The sequence below is a fragment of the Drosophila sulfurigaster genome, chromosome 3 (assembly GCF_023558435.1).
Source record: "Drosophila sulfurigaster albostrigata strain 15112-1811.04 chromosome 3, ASM2355843v2, whole genome shotgun sequence".
NCBI classification, from domain to species: Eukaryota; Metazoa; Arthropoda; class Insecta; order Diptera; family Drosophilidae; genus Drosophila; species Drosophila sulfurigaster.
The window spans coordinates 44,126,328-44,152,956 of record NC_084883.1 but is presented as its reverse complement, the minus strand read 5'-3'; the positions used below and the strand labels follow the sequence as shown (position 1 = coordinate 44,152,956).

General features: G+C 36.6%; 5 protein-coding genes across 7 annotated transcripts in view; 1 reads left to right on the top strand and 4 right to left on the bottom strand.

Annotated features, from left to right (window-relative positions):
• Nucleotides 1-3,437, bottom strand: part of LOC133841854 (trichohyalin) — a 68,524-nt gene extending 65,087 nt beyond the window's left edge. For both annotated transcript variants that reach the window (XM_062274629.1, XM_062274630.1), the window contains exon 1: nucleotides 2,879-3,437. The gene's annotated coding sequence lies outside the window, so the exon portion shown is untranslated. The remainder of the gene's footprint in view (nucleotides 1-2,878) is intronic.
• Nucleotides 3,438-17,836: 14,399 nt separating this feature from the next.
• On the bottom strand, nucleotides 17,837-18,546 carry LOC133841692 (uncharacterized). Its single transcript, XM_062274365.1, has 2 exons — nucleotides 18,164-18,546; nucleotides 17,837-18,107 (listed from the first exon to the last, which is right to left on the bottom strand). Exons 1-2 carry the CDS (start codon nucleotides 18,334-18,336, stop codon nucleotides 17,990-17,992), a joined length of 291 nt encoding a protein of 96 aa, XP_062130349.1. The 5' UTR covers nucleotides 18,337-18,546; the 3' UTR covers nucleotides 17,837-17,989.
• Nucleotides 18,547-18,810: 264 nt separating this feature from the next.
• On the bottom strand, nucleotides 18,811-21,680 carry LOC133841691 (myosin-9). Its single transcript, XM_062274364.1, has one exon. It carries the CDS (start codon nucleotides 21,571-21,573, stop codon nucleotides 18,901-18,903), a length of 2,673 nt encoding a protein of 890 aa, XP_062130348.1. The 5' UTR covers nucleotides 21,574-21,680; the 3' UTR covers nucleotides 18,811-18,900.
• A 694-nt stretch (nucleotides 21,681-22,374) lies between these two features.
• On the top strand, nucleotides 22,375-25,141 carry LOC133844409 (putative uncharacterized protein DDB_G0294196). 2 transcript variants are annotated; one of them, XM_062278368.1, is made up of 2 exons: nucleotides 22,375-22,460; nucleotides 24,349-25,141. In XM_062278368.1, the coding sequence occupies exon 2, from the start codon at nucleotides 24,466-24,468 to the stop codon at nucleotides 25,087-25,089; it is 624 nt and encodes a 207-aa protein (XP_062134352.1). In that variant the 5' UTR covers nucleotides 22,375-22,460; nucleotides 24,349-24,465; the 3' UTR covers nucleotides 25,090-25,141. The 2 variants fall into 2 exon arrangements, with proteins under 2 accessions (XP_062134352.1, XP_062134350.1); XM_062278366.1 differs by lacking the exon at nucleotides 22,375-22,460 and adding an exon at nucleotides 23,697-23,766.
• A 384-nt stretch (nucleotides 25,142-25,525) lies between these two features.
• LOC133844408 (uncharacterized) lies at nucleotides 25,526-26,471 on the bottom strand. Its single transcript, XM_062278365.1, has one exon. It carries the CDS (start codon nucleotides 26,343-26,345, stop codon nucleotides 25,569-25,571), a length of 777 nt encoding a protein of 258 aa, XP_062134349.1. The 5' UTR covers nucleotides 26,346-26,471; the 3' UTR covers nucleotides 25,526-25,568.
• Nucleotides 26,472-26,629: the final 158 nt, after the last annotated feature.

Sequence of the window (26,629 nt, the reverse complement as noted above, 5' to 3'; positions counted from 1 at the left end):
CTCTCTCGTTATTTTACGTTTCCTGTTGCTTCTGGGTAGCTGTTGCATTTTTTATGCCATTTCTTATTTCATTTGGGTTTGTTTTTTTTTCTTTATTTTTATGCTGCCTGCAAAATGTTGTTTGGCAACGAACCCTCCACTCAACCACATTCCCATTCACATTCACATCCACATTCGCATTCGCATCGCACATCTCACATTCGCACACAAGTTTATCATATTGTCTTCTTGGTAATGGTTTTGCTTCACTTTTATTTTCTTCGGCTCTTCGGCAACATGTTCTTCTTATTCTTATTCTTGTTCTTATTTTCGGTTAATGTCTAGTTCGCATTGTTTGCTTCCTTCATACTCTTCAATAAGGCATGAGGCGATTTATGAAAATAAGAAAAGGTACAGAAACAAAACATTGCAGATGATGCAGAAAAAACAGCACAAAAATCGTCTTTATTTTAAAAATATACACATTCATTTTAAATAACATAAATTATAAATCACAATAAAAATTTCATTTTCAGCTGTGCAAATATTTTTTTTGTTATCATTTCATTGATAAAAGAATAAAAAATAACCAACAAGGAAATGTTGAGGTTTATTAAGCTTTTTGATATTCCGAATACAAATATGAATGAATGAATGAATGAATATTTAAAAATGCAAAAGCATTAAAAATTGAAATTGATTTACTGCGTTTGAAACAAAACTGCAATTCTTGATATCCGGGTCAAGATCTAAAGAATTTTATCTACACTTAAAATATAGAATTTCCAAATAAACTCAATAAAATTTTGAAGCACCACAGTTCTAAGTTTGATTGCAAAATCAAAGTACTTCAAACTAATGTGCAAAGTTTTGCAGTATTTCCCAGAGTATTGCAGCTTCGCTTTTTTATTCTTGTTTATTTTTTTATTATTATTTTTCGCATGTGGCATTTTTTGTGATATCCTAAGTTGAAGCAAAATTGCGGCAAATGTTTTCAGTATTCGTTAGTTGTTGTTGTTGTTGTTGTTTGGTTTGGTTGGTTGGTTGGTTGATTCGGCGAATGCCTTCAGCATTTGTGCAGGGCTTTATTTTCCTGTTGGCCGAAAATAACAGAAACCAACAACAAAGTTGTTGCAGAAATACACACAAAAAAAGAGGAAAGAAAACAAAATATAAAACACACACAAATGTATTTTTAGTGTGCTGCTAAATATCTAAATATATGCGCGATGGGACGAGCACCTGAACGAGGAGCCTGGCAAGAAATGTGCCGTCTACTTTTTTTATTTATGAGCCCACCAAACGACGACGACGACGACGACGCGTTCGCCATTTGGCTATGGCCCGAATCTTTGCCGCAGCCACAGTTGACGAACATCACAGCGGGAAGAGGATAAAGAGGAGCAGGAGGAGGAGGAGGCTGAAGCTGTTGGCGATGCTGTTACTGTTGCTGTTGGCTGAAGGTCATTGCGAGTTTTGGAGTTGCCGCTGCTCATCTCTCCCCCCACCCCTCCCCCACACGTCAGTTAAATCGATTTTAACGATTTTTATTTTTGCTACCTGCCTGCCTTTGGGCCACACACTCTCACTCTCACTCTCCCTTTGGACTTATGAATATGGAATGCACTTGCATGGCCAGTCAACAATAACAACAACAACGACTTAAATGTGCTTTTGATTGACAAAATTGTGGCAAGGACACATAGGCACATTTTGTGTAGCCAGCGACATTAATTGATGAGCCAAGGATTTGAGCATAAAGCGAGATGAAGCCCCCCTTCCCCTTCTTCCCTTTCCCTTCTTCTCTTCCCCATCCCTCAATGGCACTTCATTTCAACTGTGTTGTGTCATCTTTTGTAGCGCTTCAGTTGCACCCCAACTGACAGCTCATTAATAAACGGATTTTAGCCTATAGAACCTACCAACCGAGAGTAGGGGCACTAACTACTGCTAGCCAAGGCTATAAGCACCTCTTCCCCACCTTCCCGCTTGTGCCCGCTCATCATCATGTGCGCTTGCCTTTTGTTGACGAGCTAATCTAGTACATAAATCTACTGTTTTATTAACTCCACGAAAGGCGATCAAACAGCACACAAAAAGCACAAAAACCTTCTGTCCGTCCGTCCGTTCCTCTGTTCGTTCGCTCGTTGGTAATAGGAGGAAGAGGCGTTACACGCCATCGGGGGGCGTGGCCGTCAAGTGGTCGGTCACACAAAAACCGAAAAAGGGAAGCACAGTTCGCACTTTTAATTAGAGTGTGTTTGATACTCTCGAACCTTTTGGGGCTGAGAAAATGGCAACTTGCCAAGCTGCCCCAAATCTATATCTATATCTGTAGTTGAACATTTTTCGAGGTCCAAGTCATTAATTTGTTCAGTATATGCAAATTTAACAAAAACAATACTTAACATATTTTATTCAATTACATTGATGAAATATTTAAAGTATTTATATTCTTTGATCAGTTTTTTTATTAGAATTAGATCAGAAAAAACAAAACATATTTTAAAATAGTTTCAAAAAACTTAATAGTTTTGGCAATGAAAAGCAAACATAATTTAAATCTTATAAACACTTGCTCAGAAATGGAAATTTTATGAGCCTAGAAACTAAATAAATTGGCCAATTCCAAAGGCACGTGTAGTATTTTTTTTTTAGCACATTTAACTAACACTGTTCGCAGATTAGTTTCATAATTATCTTTTTGGCGTTAATTTTGTTTACCAAACTAGTATTTGTTATTTTTAAGTTTTTTTTGTGAGTTCTTTACATAACTTTTGTGTTAATAAATCCGCCAGACAGTTTCAAATTCAACTTGGGTGAAATTTAAAAGTGTCTTTTTGCATAAATTTAGCGTTAATTTGAATGAGAATTCGAGCTGCAATTGATTGACACTAACCTTTAAAGTTTCCAATTCAATTCGGTTGCTTTTAAATTGGTCGAATCAACAGAAAACAATTTCCAATTAGAGTCAACGGAAAACAGTTGGTTTTTTTTTTAAATCTTTTTTCTTTATTTTTTTGGCACAAACACAATTAACAATTTTCGATTTCTAAATTCACCGGCAAATTGACAACTGGCGAAACGAAGCCGAAAACCACCGACAATTCTTGAATTTTTGTCGAGCACACGGTAAATATTGAAACTTGATATTTACTTGGGGGGGGTGACCGACAAAAAGTCCACAGATTTAGCCAATTAGCGTTGACTGGCCGCAGAAATTAGCGAATTAGCCAACACACACTGAAAGACACCGACAATGGCCTAAAGATAGCGCCCGGCTTGAAAGAAGGTGTCGCTAAAAATTTCACCTGCAATTGTGAAATGCACTTGCCATGCGATTTGTTAGTAGAAGAATATGTCGTTTTTTAACGGCTCTTTTGAGATTCCGTTTCTTAATTCAATAGGCTCGTTGGCCGCGCGCACGTTCGGCCTCAGCGACAGTAAAATTGCGACTGTTCCAAGCACACGAAAAACGCAAACGCAAAGCCAACAGAAGCAGCCAGAGCAAAACTTCGCTATGCCGCCGCCTAGATACTCTAACCTCGCAGAACGTCGTTCACTACAGGCAAAGAGAACAGCATTTTACACTATGTGAAGTTAAAGCAACTTTAAATTAAGTTTATTTAATAAGAATCAAGTTTGGTTTAATTCAAGCATTTAATAAATGTTCACGTCATACGTCAAGTTCAACATCATTTGTGACGTAATTGCCATACCCGAAGAGAAGGTGTATAAAAGGCAAAAGCTGAGCGAAGGCGGCCGGCTCCAATGTCGACGACGTCAGCAGCGACTGTTGATGCTGTGCTCTCTCACTCTCTGTTTCTTTCGTTCGTTGGCACTCTCTCTCTCTATGTGTCTCTCTCATTTTCGGTGTGTCTTTTTGCGCTCTCTCGCGTGCTCAATGTGTGTGGGTTTGTTTTTGGCTTGAAATTCGCCGGCTCCATATCGTTATCAACATGTTGCAGCTTTCCTTATGCTTTTGGCGCGCGCTTTCAAATAAAGTTGCAAGCGCTCCATAACGTAAGGGCAACAAATCCAATTTATTCTACATTTTCCCTGCTGTCGTGATATATAATTTATAGTTGCGTTTATTTTTTTTAGGTGCGTCTGTTGCTTATTTATAAACACATTAAAATTTATAGTTGCCGACCCATTTGTGGCAGATTTTTGTTATTTTTTTTCTTTTTGCTTTTTTGCATGAGATCAGCATCATCAACTAATTTATGAGACATCAGAGAGTACGTTGTCGTCGTTGTCGTTCCACATTTAATTTATGCTTAAGCCAGCAAACAAATACTACATATTGAATTTGCTTGTTTGTCGACGACACAAACAGAAATGTTGCCAGCAACTTTCACTGTCACCCCTCCGCAAAAATGTTGCAAAGCAACAATGTTGCCCAACATACTCGTAACAAGAGATCGTATTTTGGTTAATTCTGGCGATTGTGATTAGTCAGTTGTAAGAAATGGTGCTAATAAAATCCGCCAGCTCAATTTGTATTCATAGAATTCGACCAAGTAAATAAATGATGCAATGCCGTGAGCCATTCGTTATACTTTATTTATAAACTTTAACGTATACGCCGCGTTGTCAGTCAGTTTTCCAATGACAACATTTTGTACAAATAATCTCAACCTGATCGTACAAAATTCTTATCTCGCGTGTCGCTTCAGTGTGAAGTCATTCATTGCATTCCATTTGCAGTTCTCAACTGAATGTGTTGTTTATTTAATCTCTGATGTTTTTCATTACTTCGTATTCTTTTTTTGTCAAACTTTTGTATCAAGTTTGTGTGCAACTAATTGCCGCACTTGTAAAGTTCCTAGCTCAATAATGTAAACAAAAGCTTTGACAACTTTGGCAACTTGTTGCTGAGCTCGCAAACTTGTTTTTGGTGTGACGTGATAAAGTGCAGACAGAACAGGCCTCCGAAACAACAATAACACAGAGAAATGCAGCGAAAACAGTTTGTTCAGCAAGTCGCACTGCAATTACTCTAACACGTTTTTAATGAATGAATCGAAAAGTGATAAAACTGGTGGAAAATTTGAATTATCCACAAACATTAAAAAAAATTATTCTTGTAAAATATATTGTATTTCCATAAAATAATCAATTTTACTTACTTAAATTGTTAAATTTAATAAGCAATGTTTGTGCCCAAGTCACATTCTATAAAATTCTTCAAATTAAATTATTTATTAACTAAAATTCTTTAAATTGAAAAATATATATAATATATTACGTCAATATATAAAATTTATTTTCTGTGTGATTCATATTTCAAATGCATTCGATATTTAATACAATTTTTCATATTTATGAAATTCAAAACTGAAATATAATTTTCCCCAAAAAGTGTAAATCATTAATTCCAATTAAATCTTGCCATATTAAAATTCCTCGAAGTGAGGCAAGAAAACAATTTCATTGCCTTCTCTCGTCTGACCCATTTAATGTTATTGACAGCGACATTGAAGAGTCTGGCAGACGAACAGACGAAAAGACAGAACGGATAAGTGGCAGACTGGACAAATTGTTGCGATTGTTTATGTCATCTGCGATGATAAGCAAAGAGGCAACAAAATTATGGCAACAATGTTGCTTTGCTTACACACACAATAAAAGTGTAGCTGGAAATCATAAATGAATTTATGATGCCAAATATAAACAAAGGAAATGCTGCAAAATAGTCCAACTGATTCGTTCGTTTGCTTGTTCGTTCGTTGGCTATTTTTGTTGCCACACATGTAGCTGAAACTAAACAAGAAAAATGCTTTAATAGAACAAATTAAAATGGGCAAATGAATTAGATTATTTTATGAAACAGTTGATGGGCAGTGTGCATACAGGGTGCTCGAGCATTCGATGTATGAATAACAAATGCTAAAAATAAATATGACAACAATAAAACAACATCGAGACATCGAACCGACGTCGACGTCATCGTAATGGAAATGAGTTGAACTAGAAGCAAAGTAAAAACCGGTGGCCAGATGACGACAAGTGGTCAATCTAACAACAACAGCAACAACAGCAACACAAACATCCACCAGTTGCTGCCGCCCCCAAAAATGCGGCCCGGAAGAAGGAGAGGGTATTAATGATAGAACACCATCTGGAGGCGTGGGCGGCATCGACATTGAACCAATGATGATGATGATGGCGCCAACTTTTGCATAAACAACAGCATTACACACAGTTTGACTAGCTATGTATATAGCTCCACAGCTCTCCATTACATTTGAGCAGCATGAAAACAAGTAAGAAAGCTACAATCGAGTGTGCTCGACTGCGAAATACCAGCTACCAATTCTGAAAAAAATTAAAACATTATTATCGTTAAGGGTAGTTTACTGAAAATATTCTAAAATATATAATAAAACTATAAAATAAAACCTTAAAAACATACTGAAAAAATACTTAAATACACCAAAAGATAAATTGAATGAATTGGTATACTTCTGGATTCGAAATATACCATAAAGAAGATAATATAAAAAACTATCAACCAAAAGAATTATTAAATAATATGGTGATAAAATATTAAATAAAATAATATATTTGGTATAACGGCATACTTATGTATTCAAAATATACCATAAATAATACATTGCAGATTGTTAAGTAATATATTGAACAATTAAGTAATTAATTAATTAATTAAGTAATATATTGAACAAATACCGAAATGTATATTTGGTATAGCGGTATAGAGAACATAATATACCAGATTGTCAACCAAAGCAATTAAGTGATATACCCAAAAAATACTAAAATATATATTTGGTATAACAGTGTTCATTCAAAATATATCATAGAGAACGAACTAAACGAATTGTCCAGAAAAGAAATTCTTTTCTGGAATACCTTTAAATGTTTGATAGGATTACAAAATTTCAGGAATCATAAAGACTTTTATGTAGTCTTTGTGTGTACCACAAATGGACACTATAGTTTTTGCTCATTTCGTGTTCCATATATTTTCTCTTAGCACAAAATTTGTATACCCTCCTACCCTATGGTTACCGAGTATAATAACCCACACCCCACAGTGAAATACAGCAAGCTGAAACAAATTACAATTTGATAGTTTCTCAGATACTATGCCGAGGTCAGCATTAGGTCTCTCGATGGCATTGATTTGTCCCCCCTTCCACTCCCCCTTCCACTCCCACTCTCCAGTTGTAGCCCTTAGATTCTGTCTGTCCAATTAATGTCTCGCATCGCGATGCTTTAACAGATTCGTGAATGGCTGCTCTTGCGCAACGTGTGTCGTGTGCTTCTTGTTCTGGGCTAATTTATTACAATTTAAAGATTTTGTGGAGCCCACACGTTTGGACCATTCATCAAGAAGAGCGATGTCAAGACAAAAAAGGAAGCCAAAAAGTATGCCGTACATTTCTTTCTCTTCGTTTTCTTTTTATGGTCGTGTGATTAAGTCGAAGAAATAGAAATTCCTTTGAGCTAATTTTGTGAATTCTTACAAAATATTTCACTTTTGATTCACTTTTTAAATGTGAGTGAGCAATGCACAAATGCTTATGCTTAACAATTTTCAACAATTGTTTCGTCCAGATGTGCCAAAAGTTTTCCATTTTTTCGCACATACCAAAAGCTGTATACTTTTCTTGATATGCTTCAGTACGATTCTTAAGGCAACGAGTATGTACAATAGAATACCCCCCCAGTGCCAGCTCCAACCCACCACCCCCTTGCAATTGGGTCAAATTAAGCGCTAAATAGTTGTACACAAGAAGAATAGATGAAAAACTAACATAAATTGAAATGCCTGCCATATAAATAAACAAGCGTTTTCTATGCACGCTGGCATAGAATTTAATGGGATACGCAAACTTGCACTTGCTGCCAGACTACAGACACTACACGATTACTGCTGACGAATACATCTCGTAGTCCGAGAGTTTGTATAAATATAGTATACCCCATCCACCCACCCCCACACCCACCACTCAACTAGGCAGCAGGCAGCAGACACCACCCACAACCACTGGACAGCGGACGCAGGCCACGAGCCAAAAGTCAGCACACACACACACTCAAACACACACAACATCTAAAATAACGAGACGCATTGCCACGATCTCGAAACTCGCAAAATTTGTATTGTGCATGTTCATGTTTAATTTCGAGAGAATGCGTGCCAAACATAAAAATGCAAAATACATCCAATATGAACAACTTATGTAGCACATTTTGCACAAATTTCTGGAACGAAATTATTGGCACACATTTCGCAACTGAAGGTCAACAGCAAAACTCACAGGGATAATAAATCATTTTTAGTATTTTAGTATTTCACATTTTAAATACTGAAGTTAAATAGTATTCTTTAAAAGATCTTGTGGATATATACTTCGTTTAACCCTCTAGTATTTTACATTTTAAATACTAAAGTTAAAAAATATTATAAAAGATCTTGGTGATAAATTCTGAGCTTAAGAGTTTTAAAATTTTAAAGAAAAAATACTTAATTACTACATTTAATACAATACTTATACTGGAAATTAAACAAAGTAAAAGCAAAGAGGTTTAAATGTGTGCATATTAAATAATATTAAAAATATAAATTTGCTTAGTAATTAAAAAACATGTCGGTATCAATTTCACTTCCGAATAAATATTAAAGTAAATAATACAAGTAAAACCAAATATATTTAAATATACAAATAAATGAAAATAATTCGATTGATAATTTATTGCTTAAATTTCCATTTTTAGTTCTCATTCTTCTTTCAAATATACTTCCTTTAATACTTCTAAGAAATAAACCAAAATATAAATATACATTTCATCAATTTTCACTTTCATATTTCATGCTTTTAAAAAATGTTTCAATTTAGGTAAACTAATGATTTTTTAGGTTGAGAACAAAGTTTTCCTCATTAGAATTTTTGACAGCAAACTGAATTCGAAATTGATTGCTTTTTCTTCCTGTGTAGTGTGAATCACTGCAGCAACCCACACCGCACAATAAATGCAAATGGGCAATAAAAGATGACACACAGGGATGATTAATACCGTTAGCCCCGGTTTGTGAGTGTGCACACAATGTGTTTCCAATTATGCACCAAAAAAACACAAACCTGAAACCAATATTGTTCATTATATTGATCATTAAAATCGCCGCCGTCTGTGCACATTTCATCATAATAATCAAGAATTTCAAAAATATTTGATAAGAGATTTTCGAATATTTATTTTTTTTCCCTCGATACAAGAAGTTGTACTGTAATTTCCACAAGTAAAGCCAAAGCAAGTTGCACTTTGCAGTTGCAGTTGCTGTTGCAGTTGCTGTGATCAATGAGCAGCGAGCAAATGCCACTTAATTGGTTTTCGTTGTTGTGCACCGATTGGCGCTAATTGAAGGCAACTTGTTGAGCCACTAACTGGCCAGTTAGCAAAAAGACAGTCAACACTCGATACTCGACACTCGACACTCGACAGATTGAAGATTGAAATTATTGAAAAGACTGCGAAATGCCAACGGCTCGGCGGCAGTAAACAAAGTTTTATCAATGGCAGCAGCAACTTGTTGTACTCCGAGTGGCGCCTTCAAGGCCAGACTTAAGACTGAGACAGAGAGATAGTAGGTGAAAGAGACAGAGAGAGAGAGAGAAAGAGAGAGGCCAGGGGGAAGCCTTGTTGTCTGCTTCTATCAGTGGATAACGCTGCACTAATTGATTTTCATTTCAGTTGTGGCATTCACTACTTTTGCCCGTGGCTAAACAAAAATTGTTGCATCAATTGTTGCTAACAAATTGCCGAAAAAAAACGAAAAATTAAAACTATATTATTAATTGCCCCAAATTTTTTCGGATAGAATGAAGACATTAGTTTCAATTGTCACTTAACACAGAGTTCAAGTTCAATTAGACAGTTTCATTAGGCAAAGATTATCAAAATTGACTCAAAACTGATAAATGGCTGACTGAATGTGAAATGAATGTGAACATATAATATATAAAAGGAGAATAATACAAATTTAATAATCATTTGCATTAATTTATAAATTACTTAATTACGAAAAAAAGGAAGTGCATATTAAATAAAATTGTTATATAAAAAAAAATCAATTTCAAACAACACATAATTTGGAAGTATAAAAAAAGAGAATAATACAAATTCATTTACATTTGTATTATTCATTGTTCATTTACTTTATGTACTTAATTAGAACAAATTAAAGTGGTAAATTAAACAAGTAAGAAAACTACAGTCGAGTGTACTCGACTGTGAGATACCCGCTACCCATTTTGAATAAAAGAAATATATTTTGCGGTATTTTTCTCAAAATATACCTATTATACTGCAAAAATACTAAAAATATACCAAATAGTATATCGATATAGTACCGCATTCAAAATATACCATAGACGGCACAATATACCAGATTGTTAGCCAAAGCAACTAAGACGCCTAGTAAGTAGGCGTTTTTGCCCATACAAAAGTATTTCTTTAATAACTTCGACAATTTTTTATCTGATCGCAACCAAATTTTCAGGAATCATAACTATTATAGTAATTATAGTATATACCAAAATTCGCAACTCTTTTTTTGATTTGCGGGGGCGGAAGTGGGCGTGGCAAAAATTTGAAACAAACTTGATCTGCGTGCAAACATAACAAATGCTGTCGAAAATTATTAGCTCTATCTATTATAGTCTCTGAGATCTAGGTGTTCATACGGACAGACGGACAGACGGACAGACACACAGACGGACAGACGGACATGGCTATATCGTCTCGGCTGTTGACGCTGATCAAGAATATATATACTTTATAGGGTCGGAGATGCCTCGTTCTACCTGTTACATACATTTCCTGCCGGCACAAAGTTATAATACCCTTCTACCCTATGGGTAGCGGGTATAAAAATACAATAAATATACTTCAAAAATGAAAATGTAACAATTTAATTTAAAAATTAAATTACGATTTAAATACAATTTTATATAATTGTCTTAGATCCACAAAAATTAACATAATAATACTGCTTTAAATAAAAGTATTTTTTTTTATCAATTAAACTATTATTCCTTACGCAAATAAATTTATGCTGAAATTCAATGAACTAATTTAATTTAATGAATGCCAATCAAAAACACTTAATAAGAATTGTTTGCGTATTCCTTTTAAATCGAACTACTTTATTGATGCAATTTAAATTCTTGCCGGAATAACGGCAAAATCTGTTAAAGTGCTGAGACAGAACTATCCCAAGTGCAAGCAATAAAAGAAAGGAATAGAAAAAAAGAAAAAAAGGCGTCAGAAAAAGGGAAACTGAGGCAAATTCGCACATTCAGAAAATGCAGCTAACCACATAAATAAACAATGAATAATTCTTGCAGTAGAGCATGTGACAAGAGTGCTCGAGAATGTCGATTGTCTAATGTAATTCAGTTAAGAGTTTGTCACCATGAATGACAAAGCCGTCAATGGAGCTCAATTGCCTCTCCCCCTCTGAAAACTTGATTTCCATACGCGTATGAGTCATGTAGTAAAGTATTCGCTAAAGTTTATTCAAGTGACTAACAAACTGCAAATATAATATTGTTTATGGAAAAGCGCGTAACAAAACAATTTTTGACACACTTATCGACAGACGAGATGAGGCGAGATGAGATGATGAGCGAAATTGAAGTGGAAGTATGCCAATCAAATTAAAAGGCTCATCAATTATTAATGCACTTTGCTAAAATTTTGCATATTCAAATCATTTTGCTTTCGTTTATTTGGCCAATTAATCAAATGTTTTGTTAATTGGCAAGTGGTGAGTGTCGAGTGCCGTCTGCTCGACTCTCGAGTGGTGAAAGAGATAAACAAGTCAACAAATTGGCAGCAAACCGGGCAATATCACGTATACGCCACATTAAACACACACACGTCTCCCAGCGAGTGAAATTTAATTTGTCAATCGAATTGCGAAAATGGGCAAAATTAGTTGCACCTCTGACAAAATAATTGCGTTTTACTGTTTGCGCGGCTTAAAAATTATGCAAAACGCATAAAAGATGCAAACGAAGTCGAAGTCGACGCCGCATTGCCACGAACCGTGTCAATGACACAATGTCCAAAAAGACACCAATAACCAGAGACGAGCAACAGCAACAGCAACAACAGTGACAACAACTACAAATACCACAATCACTATCAACAGCAGCAGCAGCAACAACAATGTTGTCAGAGCTGCAAAGCAATTGTGACCAATGCGAAACCACAAAAGCGCCCAGTATCATCCTCTCTCTTTCCCTTTGCAACACCCCTTCTCGCTCCCCGCTCTTCTATCCAACACTTTGTGGTGCCTGGCAAACCACAATGCCATTGCCATTTGCCTTAATGACTTGCCAATTCTTATGCATATTTAATTTTATGCTTATGCTCATGTTTGCTTTATGGAAATCGGAGATTTTGCCCAAAAATGAAAATGAAAATTTCATGTAAGAGGCAATACCACGTCGATAATCGGACAGTGGTGCAAGGCATCGCAAGCATCAAGTATTCAATTTCAGTATATTACGTATAGAGCTGATATGAAGGAATTTACTAAATATTATTTTAGTAAATTTAAAATGTATGGTAAATACTGATAATTGCAAGTAATAAAAAGAAACATATTTTTTAAATGTAATTTGAAATTACAAAAAATAAATGTTGTAAAAGTATAAAATATTAAATGCATATTTAAAAAAAAGCAAATAAGTGATTTAAATATAGATTAATATTTTGAAAACCGAAATCAAGAGTACACTTTTAAATTTAAACAAGTGTAATGAAGAAAACATTAGATAAATATTTTAAAAAAGGAAACCAAACATTTTTTTTTTCATTAGATTGTCTTCAAGATATGCAATGATAAGAAGAGAAAGTATTATAACAATATTTTAAAAAAGAAACCTAAATTCTGATATAACTTTAAATATCAAAAAAAAATTTCTATAAAATATGAAGTTCAATAAATAGTGACAAAACAAGAAGATATATTTTTTATGGTACATATATCTTCGACTCAAATTTAGGCAGAACATAATTTACCAGTTTATCAGTAAATAATAATTTACTAATAAAGACTACTCTAAACTTATTTGTACTTTTTAAACAATAATTAAGATATTTATTTCGCAATTGTAAAATAACTTAAGCTCTTGATACGAAAATATTATACAAATATTTAGATAGATGGTGTCAATAATCTAGTTTAATTTATAACTAATTTTTAAGATATTTAATTCTATTTTATATTCATACAAATTTTGAAGTTTTTATATGCTTTCTCCCACTGTGCTTAATTGTTATATATGTGCCACTTGGACATGTGTAACACACTTTTTTACTTTTTTTTGTGTGTGTGCACTTTGGACTTTGGACTTTGGTGGCGAATATGCAAATATTGGTAAGGTTGAAATGTGAGAAAAGCATTTCGTGCAGCCAGAAATGGCATCATGAAGCAAATGAAGCGTGGAAGAGAGAAAAAGAGAAGGAGAGAGAGCGAGGTAAAGAGAGTCCAATAAAAAGCGTATAAAATACATATAACAAAGTTCAATTGTATCAATTTGGGCAAACCGCGCGCGATGGGAAAATAAATTAAAAGCGAAGAAACCGCAGAAGTTTGGTGAGGGGAAGGAAGGGGAGGGAAGTGGCAGGCGGATGGACTGACTGCCGGACAAGCCAATGGACAAATAGGCGAACAGTTGTGGCCAGCTTGTAGAACTCATCAATCATAGCCATCAATCAGACGTGTGGAAAAAAAAAGTGAAACACGGAACTTTGAAGTTGACGGCGGACGCTCATAAAATGCAAAACGGGAAGTGAAAGGGGGGACAGAGAGAGAGAGCGGGGGAAGAGAAAGAGCCACAGCAATTTTGTGGTCCATTTCAATTACGCGAAGAGTCAGATACATGGCAAAGAAACTCGTTCAAAAATACCGTGTGTGTGTTTGGATGGCAGACGAGATGTATGTGGGAACTTTTGGATTGTGTTTTGTTTGTAGAAATGAAAATTTGTGCGATAATAATTTAAACAAGAAGCGCTTTTGTTTGTTCAATCTACCGCAAAAAAAAAAAGATAAATTGGCAAATCCTTTACGCTCGCTCTCTCCTCTTATTAATTAACAGAACAAATGAAACTATTTTGGCCACAAATTGCGATGATCTCAGAACTATTTTCATATGAGTGAAAAGCAACTCACTGATGTCACTGCCACTTTAAGCCAAATGGGCTAAACAATTAATAAGTGCAGCGTTAATCGAGCAAAAAACGAATACGAAAACGAAAACAATATTCAACAACAAACAGCAATCAATTTTCACATTCTTCTGGGGAAGTGGCCCACTGCCAAATAAAATGCAATAAAAACGGAACTGAATCACTCTACAAATAAATTCGGGTAGAAAATAAACTACTCGATTTTGCGATCACTTCAAAGCAAATCAAACTCAAGAATATTATTATTATTATTATTCGTATGCAATATCTTTATCGTTTCTAATTCGTTATGAGGTGCTTAAAAAATCGTTTAATTTATTTGCAGTACGAATATTTATTGAGTCGTTCAGATGAATCTTTTATTATTATTATTAGAAATGCAATATTCTATTTTTGTAATTCTTTATGAGGTGCTTTAAAAAATCTCTTATTATTATTAGTAGAAGTATGCAATATTATATTATTAATTCGTTATGGGGTGCATTGTATCTGTATTAGTAGTAGTAGTACTGTATCTTTCAGTCTCAATTGTATAAATTTACCACTCTACATATAAATATATCTTGGTATATTTAACTAGTTTTGAGGTATATTAATAAACATATACTAAATGTTGAGAAAAACACACTTAAAGTCGAGCACATTTGACTGTAGCTTTCATGCTAGTTATTATTATTATTATGCAATTTTATGTTTCTAATTCGCTATGATGTGCTTTAAAATTGTTTAATTTATTTGAAGTGCAATTAATATTAAATTGTTCACATAAATCTGTTGTTATTATTATTATTAATACTCGTTTGCAATATTCCATTTCTAATTCGTTATAGAGGTGCTTAAAAAATTGTTCAATTAATTTGCAGTGCGATTAGAATTAAGTTGTTCAGATGAATCTCTTATGTGACTGACATATTAATCACTAATGAAACGATCATATCACTTCAACTGCTTGCGATAATTGTCGAGGCAACCCATTTGCATTCTGGGCCAGAGACCCGCTGAGACCGATTTCCCCCCGCACGCACCTCTCGAGAGGCGCCCAAGTGGCACGCCCCCATTTTTGTCGTCTGTGCGCTGTCTGTTACCTCATTAATTAAACTATTCAATGAATACACAAGCGAGTGTCTGTCTCTGTGTACTTTGGCAAGCGTGCAATTATGTACTCACATCTCACATCTACTCGCGTACTTTGGCTATTTTTAAATAAGTTTGCGGTGAAAGGTCTTTGGCAGTGTCACAGCCCACAAAACAAAATACAAAGTACGAAACGCCGATGAAAACAAAACAAAGAAATGGGTAGGGGTTAGAGCAAGAGAGAAGATCAATAAATAAATCACGAGACTTGCACTTTTAAATGTTGTTGTTGTAATATTAGTTTTGTTGATAACTTAATAAAATTAAAGATTTTCATTCTTCTACGTTTTGCCAGTCGTATAGTTTTTGTTAGTATTTGTTGTATTAAGTAATTGTGAATAATAATAATTTTATAAGAATTCAATTTTTTAAATCTTGAAAGTGTTATATTCGTAGACAAATTTAAAATCAATTGCACATTAATAAACATAATTTAAGAACTTAATAAATTCCATTACATTGTTGCATATGAACTATTTTACTATTAAAAAAATTTTTGACTATGGCCCAAATGTTTTCATAGCATTCTCATTACTATTAAAATTGTGTATTCATACTTTAATTTAAGGAACTCGTAAACAAGTTTAGGTGTAATTGTTCTTTTTCACAAGTTATGTTTTTATACCATAGGGTAGAAGGGTATTATAACTTTGTGCCGGCAGGAAATGTATGTAACAGGCAGAAGGAGGCATCTCCGACCCTATAAAGTATATATATTCTTGATCAGCGTCAACAGCCGAGACGATCTAGCCATGTCCGTCTGTCCGTCTGTGTGTCTGTCCGTCTGTCCGTCTGTGTGTCCGTCCGTCTGTCCGTATGAACACCTAGATCTCAGAGACTATAAGAGATAGAGCTATAATTTTTTTTCGACAGTATTTGCTATGTTTGCACGCAGATCAAGTTTGTTTCAAATTTTTGCCACGCCCACTTCCGCCCCCGCAAACCAAAAAAATCGAAAAACAAGCGTAAATTTAAAGCTAGAGCTGTGAATTTTGGTATATAGTATAATTACTATAGTAGTTATGATTCCTGAAAATTTGGTTGCGATCAGATAAAAATTGTGGAAGTTATTAAAGAAATACTTTTGTATGGGCAAAAACGCCCACTTACTAGGGCTCTTAGTTGCTTTGGCCGACAATCTGGTACATTGTGCCGTCTATGGTATATTTTGAATGGTGTGCTGTATCGGTATTCCAAACATACCATTTGGTATATTTTTAGTATTTTTTTAGTATTTTCGGTATATTTTGAAAATAATACCACAATATTTTGCCCTTATTAAAAATGGGTAGCGGGTATCTCACAGTCGAGCACACTCGACTGTAACTTTCTTACTTGTTATTATTTATACAATTAATTTCCAGTTTCACAATCCATTTAATAGATTATATTTCTTAATTTGTCTGATGTATTTATAGTAGAATTTCTTTTAATATTAAATTTAACATACAGTATATCTATTTTAATTTCTAGCTCTTTTAATAAATAATTGTTAATTCAACAATAACAAAAAATATAAAAAATGTGAATAAAAACCTTTTTTCTTTGCTTTTTTTAAAATTCAATTTTAAAATTTATTGGCAATCGAAAAAAAAAAAAATGAATGCTAAAACATTTTTGACAGAGAATTAAATGTTTTTATATAGCATTTGCATTTCGCTAATCCACAATTTATTAAATGCTGTTCGACGTTGTCTAAAATTAAATTTTTGCAGTGCCGTAATTCCTTGTGATAAATTAAGCAAATTTTTCTTAAATGTAAATTTGCTATACAGACATCAAGTATACGCTCAATTTATATGAAACAAATGCCACAAGTAGTTTTGATAAATTTAAATAGACTCGTCGTTGACAAATGCTTGAAGTTGAAATGTCTTTATTTTTCGCAACATTGCTGAAAAGTGATTAGCACATGCCCAAGATGATGATGATCATTATCAGCATGTGGCAAGAGATATGCATAATTGTATGTATTGTGTGCTGCTTGGCAATTTCACACGTATTTCAGTCGATGTCAAGCGTTAAATAAGACACGTCATTTGTATCATTAAGCCATTATTTCCGCTTATTCCAGATACTAACGCGTACATAGTTTCATTTGTCACTCAACAACGAGGTTTCTCTCCAGCTTCGCTTCGCTATTTCATCTGCGCAAACATCTTTCTTGGGCGACAGAAGACGCGCGCTCGCTAGCTGATATGTTGGCATGTATCGCATATCAAGCAAGTGTCACTCAATGAGATTCTGGGTCTATCATTCGGGAATGACATCATGTGAGACGACATCATGGTTCGTGGTCATGCATATTTAGCGCCAGATCGCATTCAATGACGCTGTCGCCATTAATCACAATCGTTGCCCACGACGACGGCGACGACGACGTCGACGAACTTCTCAGCGTCAATTGCAATTGGCTGTGAATGCCAGCCAAAAGAAAAAACCACCCACACACAATAAATTCGCGAGCATTTATAAATGAATGGAGAATGGGTTTGGAGAATGAAATATGCACTGGCACAAGTGAAAAATTTTTAATATTATATAGCGTTGGGTGACAGCAAGTCAATCACAATTAGTCGATTCACCAGGCTCGCTTTCTCCACAGACAATTTACTATACTATATAGTTGCTGAAAATGTGTTTGTTATTCATTAGTCTCGACAATTCGCTGCTCATCGAAGCTATCCTCCTTCTTGGCACCAATGTACAAGACCGACCATGATTTGTCTGGCATATCAATGTCCAACTTCTTTGAATTGACACTACATTCGCTACACTCAATTAAACTTAGTTCAACTAAACTTATAACGACTTTTACCTCGTTTCAGAGCTGACCAAGCGTTGACGTTGATGCAATGGTATACAAGTCTGTTTGGGTGACGATTTCAAATCCAGCGCAATTTCGCTGCTTATCGTGGAAATTACTGCTGTGGCTCCAACAGTCTCAGCGCCTTCTCCGCCCGACTTCTCCACACCAAACTGAGAAGACATGATCTGTTTGCAAAAAAAAAGGGAAACACTACCAGAAACTAACCGAAATGTAGCAGCTGTATGAAATTTGCAGTTTTTTATTGGACCAAATACCGATTTCTTATAAAATTTAAGACCGAAGAATGAAATCAACTGAACTAAAATGTTTTCAGACTCTGAACTGAGTATTTCGATATAATTTTTTTTGGAACTGAAACTAAGGCTGAAACTGAAACAATGTCTAATGAGCATTAAACGAAAGGCTTGCTCGACAATTTTCAATAGTTTTTACCATAAAAACGAACATGCAAAGCGAATTCAAATTTTGCTTAAGCGCACTGCCTAAAAGTATGCAACACTTTTTTGCAGCGAGCGGATGAGGATGCAAATCAAATTTTATTCAGCTACGGATTATTAATTATAAAATTAATAATAATATAATAAATATAATATAATTTAATAATTATTATAGAAAATTAAGTTAGTTAAACAACATTTTAAATTTTTTGCATTAGTTTATTCCCAATTCGTGTTTATATAAAATGCACACAATTAAAATTTTGCTCTTAAAATAGAAATTCCACTTCAATGGATTAGCACCTGAACGGCCAGGAAATGTTTACCGCCATTTGTCATGCGATGAATTGTATTGCCGGAAAGCATTAGAGTGCGATTGCTATCATAGAGATTCTTTGGCTTTTGCGTGCAACGAATGTCATAGACCTCGCTGGTATTGACCGTCAGATATTCGACCATTGGCTCCTTGCTTGCTGGCCACACAGAAACGGTGGCCATAATTTGTGCATCGTCCGTGCGTGCAGCTGTTAGCCAAATGAGGAATATTTCATTGTCGGGTCCATAGTGTTGCGATGGCAGCAGCTGAGCTTCCGGCTCAAAATTGCCGGCAAAGAAATCGGTAAGACGAAAACGTCCCGACATAACCAAAATTGGCACCATTTTTTTGGTATTCTTGTTGTCGAATTGCTCGTTGATAAAGTAGACCATGTTGCAGGTGGATTTTCCCAAGACCGTGGCACAAGTGTTCATAAAGAAAGTCTTCACATGGCCACGTTTAATGCGCTCCATAGCCAGAGTGGGATGCTCATGTGTCAGATGCTCATTAAAGTCCGACATGAAGAACATGCGATGGCAATTCGAGTCGGGACAATAGATGGGCACACGGCAAATTTGCAGTTCACGTGGCTCCCGAGTCTGCACTACGTCGCGCTTGATCTGCATCAACTCGGCGAGTTTCTTGCGCGGACAAGGCAATGTCTGAAATTGTGGCAAAGGCGGCTCGCGATGACCCAGCAACTGCTTTTTGTCTAAGCTGTTAAGCAGCTCTTGAGGATCCTGGACGAAGCCTTGGAAGCATGCGCGCTGCACAGTGGACGCCAGCACATGGTGTTTGTCTCTCTTTGGCTGCTTGGTCTCCTTTAACTGATCAGCTGGAAGAGACGATTGTCTATGTTCCTTTCCGTTCTCCAATTCATTTTTCAGGTTTCTTTCCAGCTCCTTTTCCAACTCTTTCTGTAACTCCTTGTCCAGCTCCTTTCCCAGCTCCCTCTCCAACTCTTTCTCCTTCTCTTTCTCCTCCAGCTCTTTCCTTAACTCCTTATCTAGCTGTTTCCCTAGCTCTTTCTCCAGCTGATTCTCCAACTCTTTTCCCAGCCCCTTATCCAGCGCTTTTTGCAGCTCTATCTTCAGCTTTTGTTCCAGCTCTAACTGCAATTTATTCTCCTGAAGCGTATCCAGCATCAGTGCAATCTTCTCATCCAAAGCATCGCCAATGGTTTTCTGCGGCAACTCAACAGTTTCCTGGGCCTGTGCTTCTTGCTTCATGTTGGCGCCGCCCTTCATCCGATCGTTGTCAGTTTGCTTTTCACTTCGATTGCGTTTTGTGTACGCCTGGAGTTTCATTTCATTTATCTCCTCCCTAATGCGATCGTATTCACTATCGACATAGCGACGAATGCGCCTCCATTCACTCATTTGTTGCCGCTTCTCCTTGAGCTTTGACTTTAGATCATCTTCATGCAATTCCTGCATTTTAGAAATCATTTCATCTTTGGTCAAGCGTTCAATGGGCGATTGAACGCTATCATAGGGTTTGCTTGTTTCAACTTTGATCTTCAGCTTTTTGGCCATCAATTGATTGACTTGCTTCTGCACCTCTTCTTGCCACGTGGGCAACTGATCCTTGTTGAAGGAAGGTGGTAAAGGAGCTTTAGGAATATGTAAATCGCTATCATTTGATGAGTCCTCTAGACCATTGTTCCCTGCTTTGAGTTTCGAAACGTCATCGTAGGGTTTGCTTGTTTCAGCTTTGGTCTTCATTTTTTTGGCCATCAATTGACTGACTTGTTTCTGCACCTCTTCTTTCCACGTGGGCAACTGATCCTTGATAAAGGAAAGTGGTAAAGGAGCTTTAGAAATATTTAAGTCGCTACTATCTGATGAGTCCTCTAGAGCATTGCGCTCTGCTTTAGCTTTCTGAACGCTATCATAGGGTTTGCTTGTTTCAGCTTTGGTCTTCATTTTTTTGGCCATCAAATGATTGACTTGTTTCTGCACATCTTCTTGCCACGTGGGCAACTGATCCTTGTTGAAGGAAGGTGGTAAAGGAGCTTTAGGAATGTGTAAATCACTTTTATCTGATGAGTCCTCTAGAGCATTGCGCTCTACTTTCACTTTCTTATCAGCTGGCAATGTCAAGTTGACATGTTTATCGCGACGTTCAACTTGCTGCTTTGCAAATTGCCTTTTTCCCGGCATCGCCTCGTTGACCAGCGATTTGGAGCGTTGCATCAGCAGCGGATTATTTCTCTGGCGTCGTCGAGCTGCACGATCTACGCTCGCTGAGCGTAATTGGCGCTCCCACATGCAACCACGTGGCAACTGCGATGGCAAGCTGGCCAAGAGCTGCTGTTTGATCACATCCAGCTCCCGCTCTAAAACACGACGAGCAGTCAAATCGTCATTCATTTTCGCTTGGAGTTCGGTTTGCTGTCGCTTCGTTGATGCGGCCAATGCATGAGATGCCAACTTCTTGGTGGGCTGCAACTCTTCCAACTCTTGAGCCGGATCCGTGTCCATATCGGACTTCAAGAAGAACCTCAGCGCAGAGCACTTATCGCACCAATCCGAGATGCCCTCGAGATGCGTCGTCTCACTCGCATTTACTCGGCGGCGAAACTCAAACTCCGGATTGCTGCCCAGCTCCGACTTTTTAAAACCGCACATGGTACACACATACATCGTGGCCGCTACTTTTACACGATTTTTAGCTTAAAATTTAAAGTTAGTTCAGTAAAATAAATACATATAAAATATCCTAAAAATTTGTAAATAACAATGCTAGTCATAAAAGGAATAGTAAGCAAAGCAAACTAGATGCAAGTTAGCAAAGGCAACTAGCTGTTAAGAATTTTACATTTTAACATTTTTCGGATTAAATATTTATTTAGGGAAATATATATATTCTTATTTATTTAAAATTATTATTTATTTATTTTATATTCATATTTATTGAATTCTCTTAACTTTGGATACGGTGCTTTAATTCAAATAATAGAAGTAGAATACAAATTTTGTCAAATTCGTCTTCATTTTATTGAAGCTAACAAATCGTCAATTGTATTTTTCCCAAAAAAAAACTCGGCAAAATCCAAAAAATCGTCAATTATAAATTTCCCAAAAAATATCCCAACATCTCTAGCAAATATACGGAAACTATTTTGGTTAGATAAATATTTTCCCCTTGATTGCCAGTTTTTAATCCTTTCTTGTTTTGCTTAATTATTTTTATTACAGCTCAATAATAGTTTTTTTTTAAAAGAAGTTAAATACAATCAGTTCATTATTGAACATTACTTTCAGTTAATTCTTCTTAAACTTCCTTGAACTGCCTTTTTATAAATAGAACTTTATTTGAATTTCTATTTTTTTTATGTTTTTTAATTTTTGGCTCAAATTTATCAATTTACCTTTGTCACCTTCAAAAGAATATCACTGCCATTCGACGAAAACTATGTCACGTTTAAAGCTTTCTTAATTTACCCAAAAAAATGATTAGCTGATAATTGATAAAATTCATCAGCTCTTTCTCTCAATTACACTATTGCAGATGTGTCTTCATTGATCAGGTGAGATATTGTTTCAGAGAGGACAAATATGTGCATATGTAGATTGATTAGCTGCCTCGCTGTGTGTGAAAGCCCATTCACCTGCTTGGCATCGAGCACACACAGTTCACAAATCCCCCCTTGGCACTCGACTCGAATGTCACTTGAGGAGCCCACGTGTTGACCGTGAAAATTTACATGTTAGACAAGGCAAAGTCGCAGCAAAAATTGCAAAAAAAAAAATATATGAGTTGAAATAAGACAACACATTGAGAAAGAAGAAGCGATTCAAGGTAATGCGAGTACATTGTAGGCAGTGGCGAAGTCCGAGCTACACAGAGAGAAATACAACAATCCAAAATCGAACGGGGTGAAAATAAGTTATGAAATAATCTACGGAGAGGGGACAAAACAGAATATCTTTTAAATAATATAAAAAATAATAAATTAACTTCGTTGTTGAAATAATTAAAAGCATAAATATTTTTAAAAATACCGTATTTAATATTAAATACAGAATTTCCTTCAATTTATTTCAAATTGCAACAAACTCCATTTCAAATAGTCAATTATACTGTTGTAATTCGATTGAAAATACTCAGACAATTTTACATCTATTTACATCAAAAGAAGATTATAAAATTTATATAAAGAAGTGTCAAAATATTAGCATAACAGCATTTTCAGTATTCTTTAATTAGTTAAATATTATGTTATTTCAAAATTTTTAGTTTCTTTAAAGTACTTCAATATTTTACTTCTCCAAAATATTGCAAAATTCACACGAACTAATTTATTTTCTCAGTGTTTCGAAGCTTCCAGCTCGAATGCGCCACTGCTCCAGTTGTCATGCCGCCGCTGGGCCGAAGATCTTGAGGGCCATTGAAATTGTCAAACGCCCAAAAAGCGTTAAGAGGCTGCGGCTTCGCTGCGCTGCGGCTTCGTTGCCAAAAATCGGCTTAAGACGACCGCAACCAATTGAGTTTCGCATCGAAGATTGGGGATCGTTTTGTTTTTTTTTTTTTTTTGGTTCATTTGGTTTGACTTGGTGCGATGATTCAGCATTGTTTAAATGTTTGTTGATAAGATGCGCGCGCGCAAAAAAAAAGCAGACGGCGAGATAGAGAAAGATACAAGATACGCAGCAGTTAGACAAATAACGGAACATGGCAACGAGAGAGAGACAAACCAAGCCAAATATTTAAACACTTACAGGCCAAAAGTCCGAAGGTCTGTGCAGACGTTCGTGTAAGTATAAATACCCCGAGTGTCGTCTTGGTCAACTATCAAACGCTTGACAACTAGCAAACAACGCACAGCCAATATGGTAAGTAAGCAGCTCCATGGAGAAGGAAACAAGCGAAGCTAATCGTACTTGGACTTGGACGTGGGAGTGGGTTTGGATATTGTCTTCTATTTCGACTTGGACTTCCACTTGGACTTCGACTTATCTTGTGATTTCCTTTTGAGCTCCTCTTAAAACTACTACTGGACTTGCTACGTGAACTTAAACTTGAATTCCCCGGCAAATACCTCTATCAACTCCTTCGTCAACTGATCTTCCAACATCGCGTGAAACTTGTTCTTTAAGTGATGGGGCAAGATAACTGCTTCAACTTCTCATATAACACTCCCTTAAGCTTCTCTCTTTAGTACTCCTTTACCTTGCATTTCAACTCTCACTTCAATTTTCACTTCAACAGAACCTTCAGCACCTACCTCAGTCTTCAGTTCCCCTTCAAATTCTCTAATCTCATTGAACTGGTTCTTAAACTTCCCCTTAACTCCTTTAAATCCTTATCTTTCCAAGAATTCTTTCTCTAAATCCCGACTTTAATACATTTTTTTTCTCTTTCTCGAACTCCACCTTCTCCTTTAACTGCATCTTCAATTCCTTTTCCTTCATTAGAAATCCTGCTTTGTGACATTGACGCTTTGCGCCTGCCTCACTTGGGCTGCTGCGGATGTTTCGCACCTGCCCAGCAGCAGCTATTTGCCGCCTCCAAAGCCGGAGCAGGTGGAGCACATGACCATCGAACAGCACGAACTGCGCGAGTTGCCCGAGCAGGTGGATTACATGCACGAGAACGAGGAGGGCGTCATGGAATTGGCACCCAGCAGCCAACTCACTCCTCCCGCTATGCCCGAAGGTGAGCAGATGCTTAGCGGACGCTACCTGCCGCCTCCAGAGCCCACAATGCCTGAGCAGGAGCTGGCTCCCATGCCCTCAGCTCGCTACTTGCCTCCGGCTCCCGTTCCAGTTGCCATGCAGGAAGCGGAGCAACAGCGTGTGGAACCCGAACCAGAGCAGGAGCAGCCCATGCAGCAGTTGCCCGAGATGATGCCCACACTCAGCATGGAATTCGTGCCACCAGTTGAACCTCAGCCACAGGCTGCCCCTGCCATGCAGTACCTGCCTCCCGTGCAGCAGCCACAATACACCTATCAGCAGTACCAGGAGCAACTGCAGCAGCAGCAGCAACAGCAGCAGGAACAGCCACAGGACATGCCCTACATCCTGGATGTGCAGCAGCCCACAGCTCCCTCTGATGCCGAGTCGGCGGCCTACGAACCAGAGCCAGCTCATGAGCTGCGCAGCGATGGCTACCACTACAAGCAGGCCAGCGAGGAGCAGCGTCTAAGGCATTAACTGGTTGGATTTTGATGTCCACTTGTTGTTAAATTGTTAATGTAGCACTTAAAGAACGATTAAATTTTGTTGAAATTGAACTTCATGACAGCTGAGATATTTTTAAGTGGAAGTGAGGACACAATCAAAAGGATTGCTAGACAGAGGCGTTAAAAAAAGAGAAATCCTATGACTATTTGAGCTATTGGGACTGGGCTGTACTTTATCTTCCATTTGATCCTTTTCTTGAAATCTAGCTTTAAAGATTGATGGGATATCAAAAGCGGATCCTACATTTTTATCCTAGAACAGGCAAACACATCATTCTCTTTTCTTTTATTCCCAAACGGTCAACTTATCATGTAATGAATATACTTTCAAGGTACACATTAGATTCCCCTTCCTAGAATAGAGCTTAAATCTATGCATTAAAAAGAAGAAACTACCCAAAAATGTAGTAAAAACTAGTTCAGCTTTTATTTTCGCCTAAAAAATACTTCTTATTCGCCCCTCCGCAGCACTTCCACTTTGTAAATGCTAAAGTCAACATTCATCATCTTCACATTCAAGGTGACCACAAGGCAATAGAGCAGCACCTGAAGATGCCTCGTTCGCAGCAAATATGAAGCACCTTGTTGCTTGGGGAATAGTGGATGATCCTTTTCCTGGCAATCGAACATAAAGTAACCTCCGAAAGGACCCTGACAGAAGCCAATGGCCAAAGCACGCTTGCGCACCATCACTATTCCAAATTGAAAGTGATTGAAGAAGTAGATCAAAGCCTCGGAGAGATTCATGCGATTGAAAGCAGGCACACGATACAGTTTGCCATAGCAAACATGCTCGATGTGCACCACAAATTTGAGGGACTCCAGAGAGCAGTTAGTATCCAGATATTCTAAAGCGAACTCGAAATCCTTACGCTTCAGATTTCTGATGCTCTGCTGAAAGTATCTATGACCACTCACAACAATAGTGTCCAGCAACTGAGCACTCCAATCCATCAGGTTATAAACGCTGGCTGCACAACAAGCCATTACATTGATGGCCAGATATTGACGACCTCGCAACAGATGCTCAAAGACAGGAGCTTCGGGATGCAGATTTCCCCACACCGACCACAACCGATCCTCAATTTCAATGTCATACTTGTTGAGTTTACTGAGTGGCAGATTTCTCTGTTTGCCAGATGCATTGCGGCGATTTAAACGACTCCAGATGGGCACACAAGTTGGTAGCCAGCTTGAAGCTTCGTTTGAGGACCTTAGATTGGCCATAGTGAAATGTTCCTCAATAACCTTGGCTTAATATGCAAGTCATTGGTTTTCTCAAAAGTGAATTTACTTTCAACGACTTTCTATATTATAATTATAACTCATTTTATAAAGATGATTTAAGACAGCATAATAAAAAAATTTGAAATTTTGAATTTTATGCCAAAGTTAACTTAAAGCAATTAAAAATAAATTTATTGACAAACTCATAGCAAAAAAGTACTAAAATGTAATTCATAATACTAAACGAGATATTTATTCCAGGAAAAAGTGACAAGCAAGCGGGG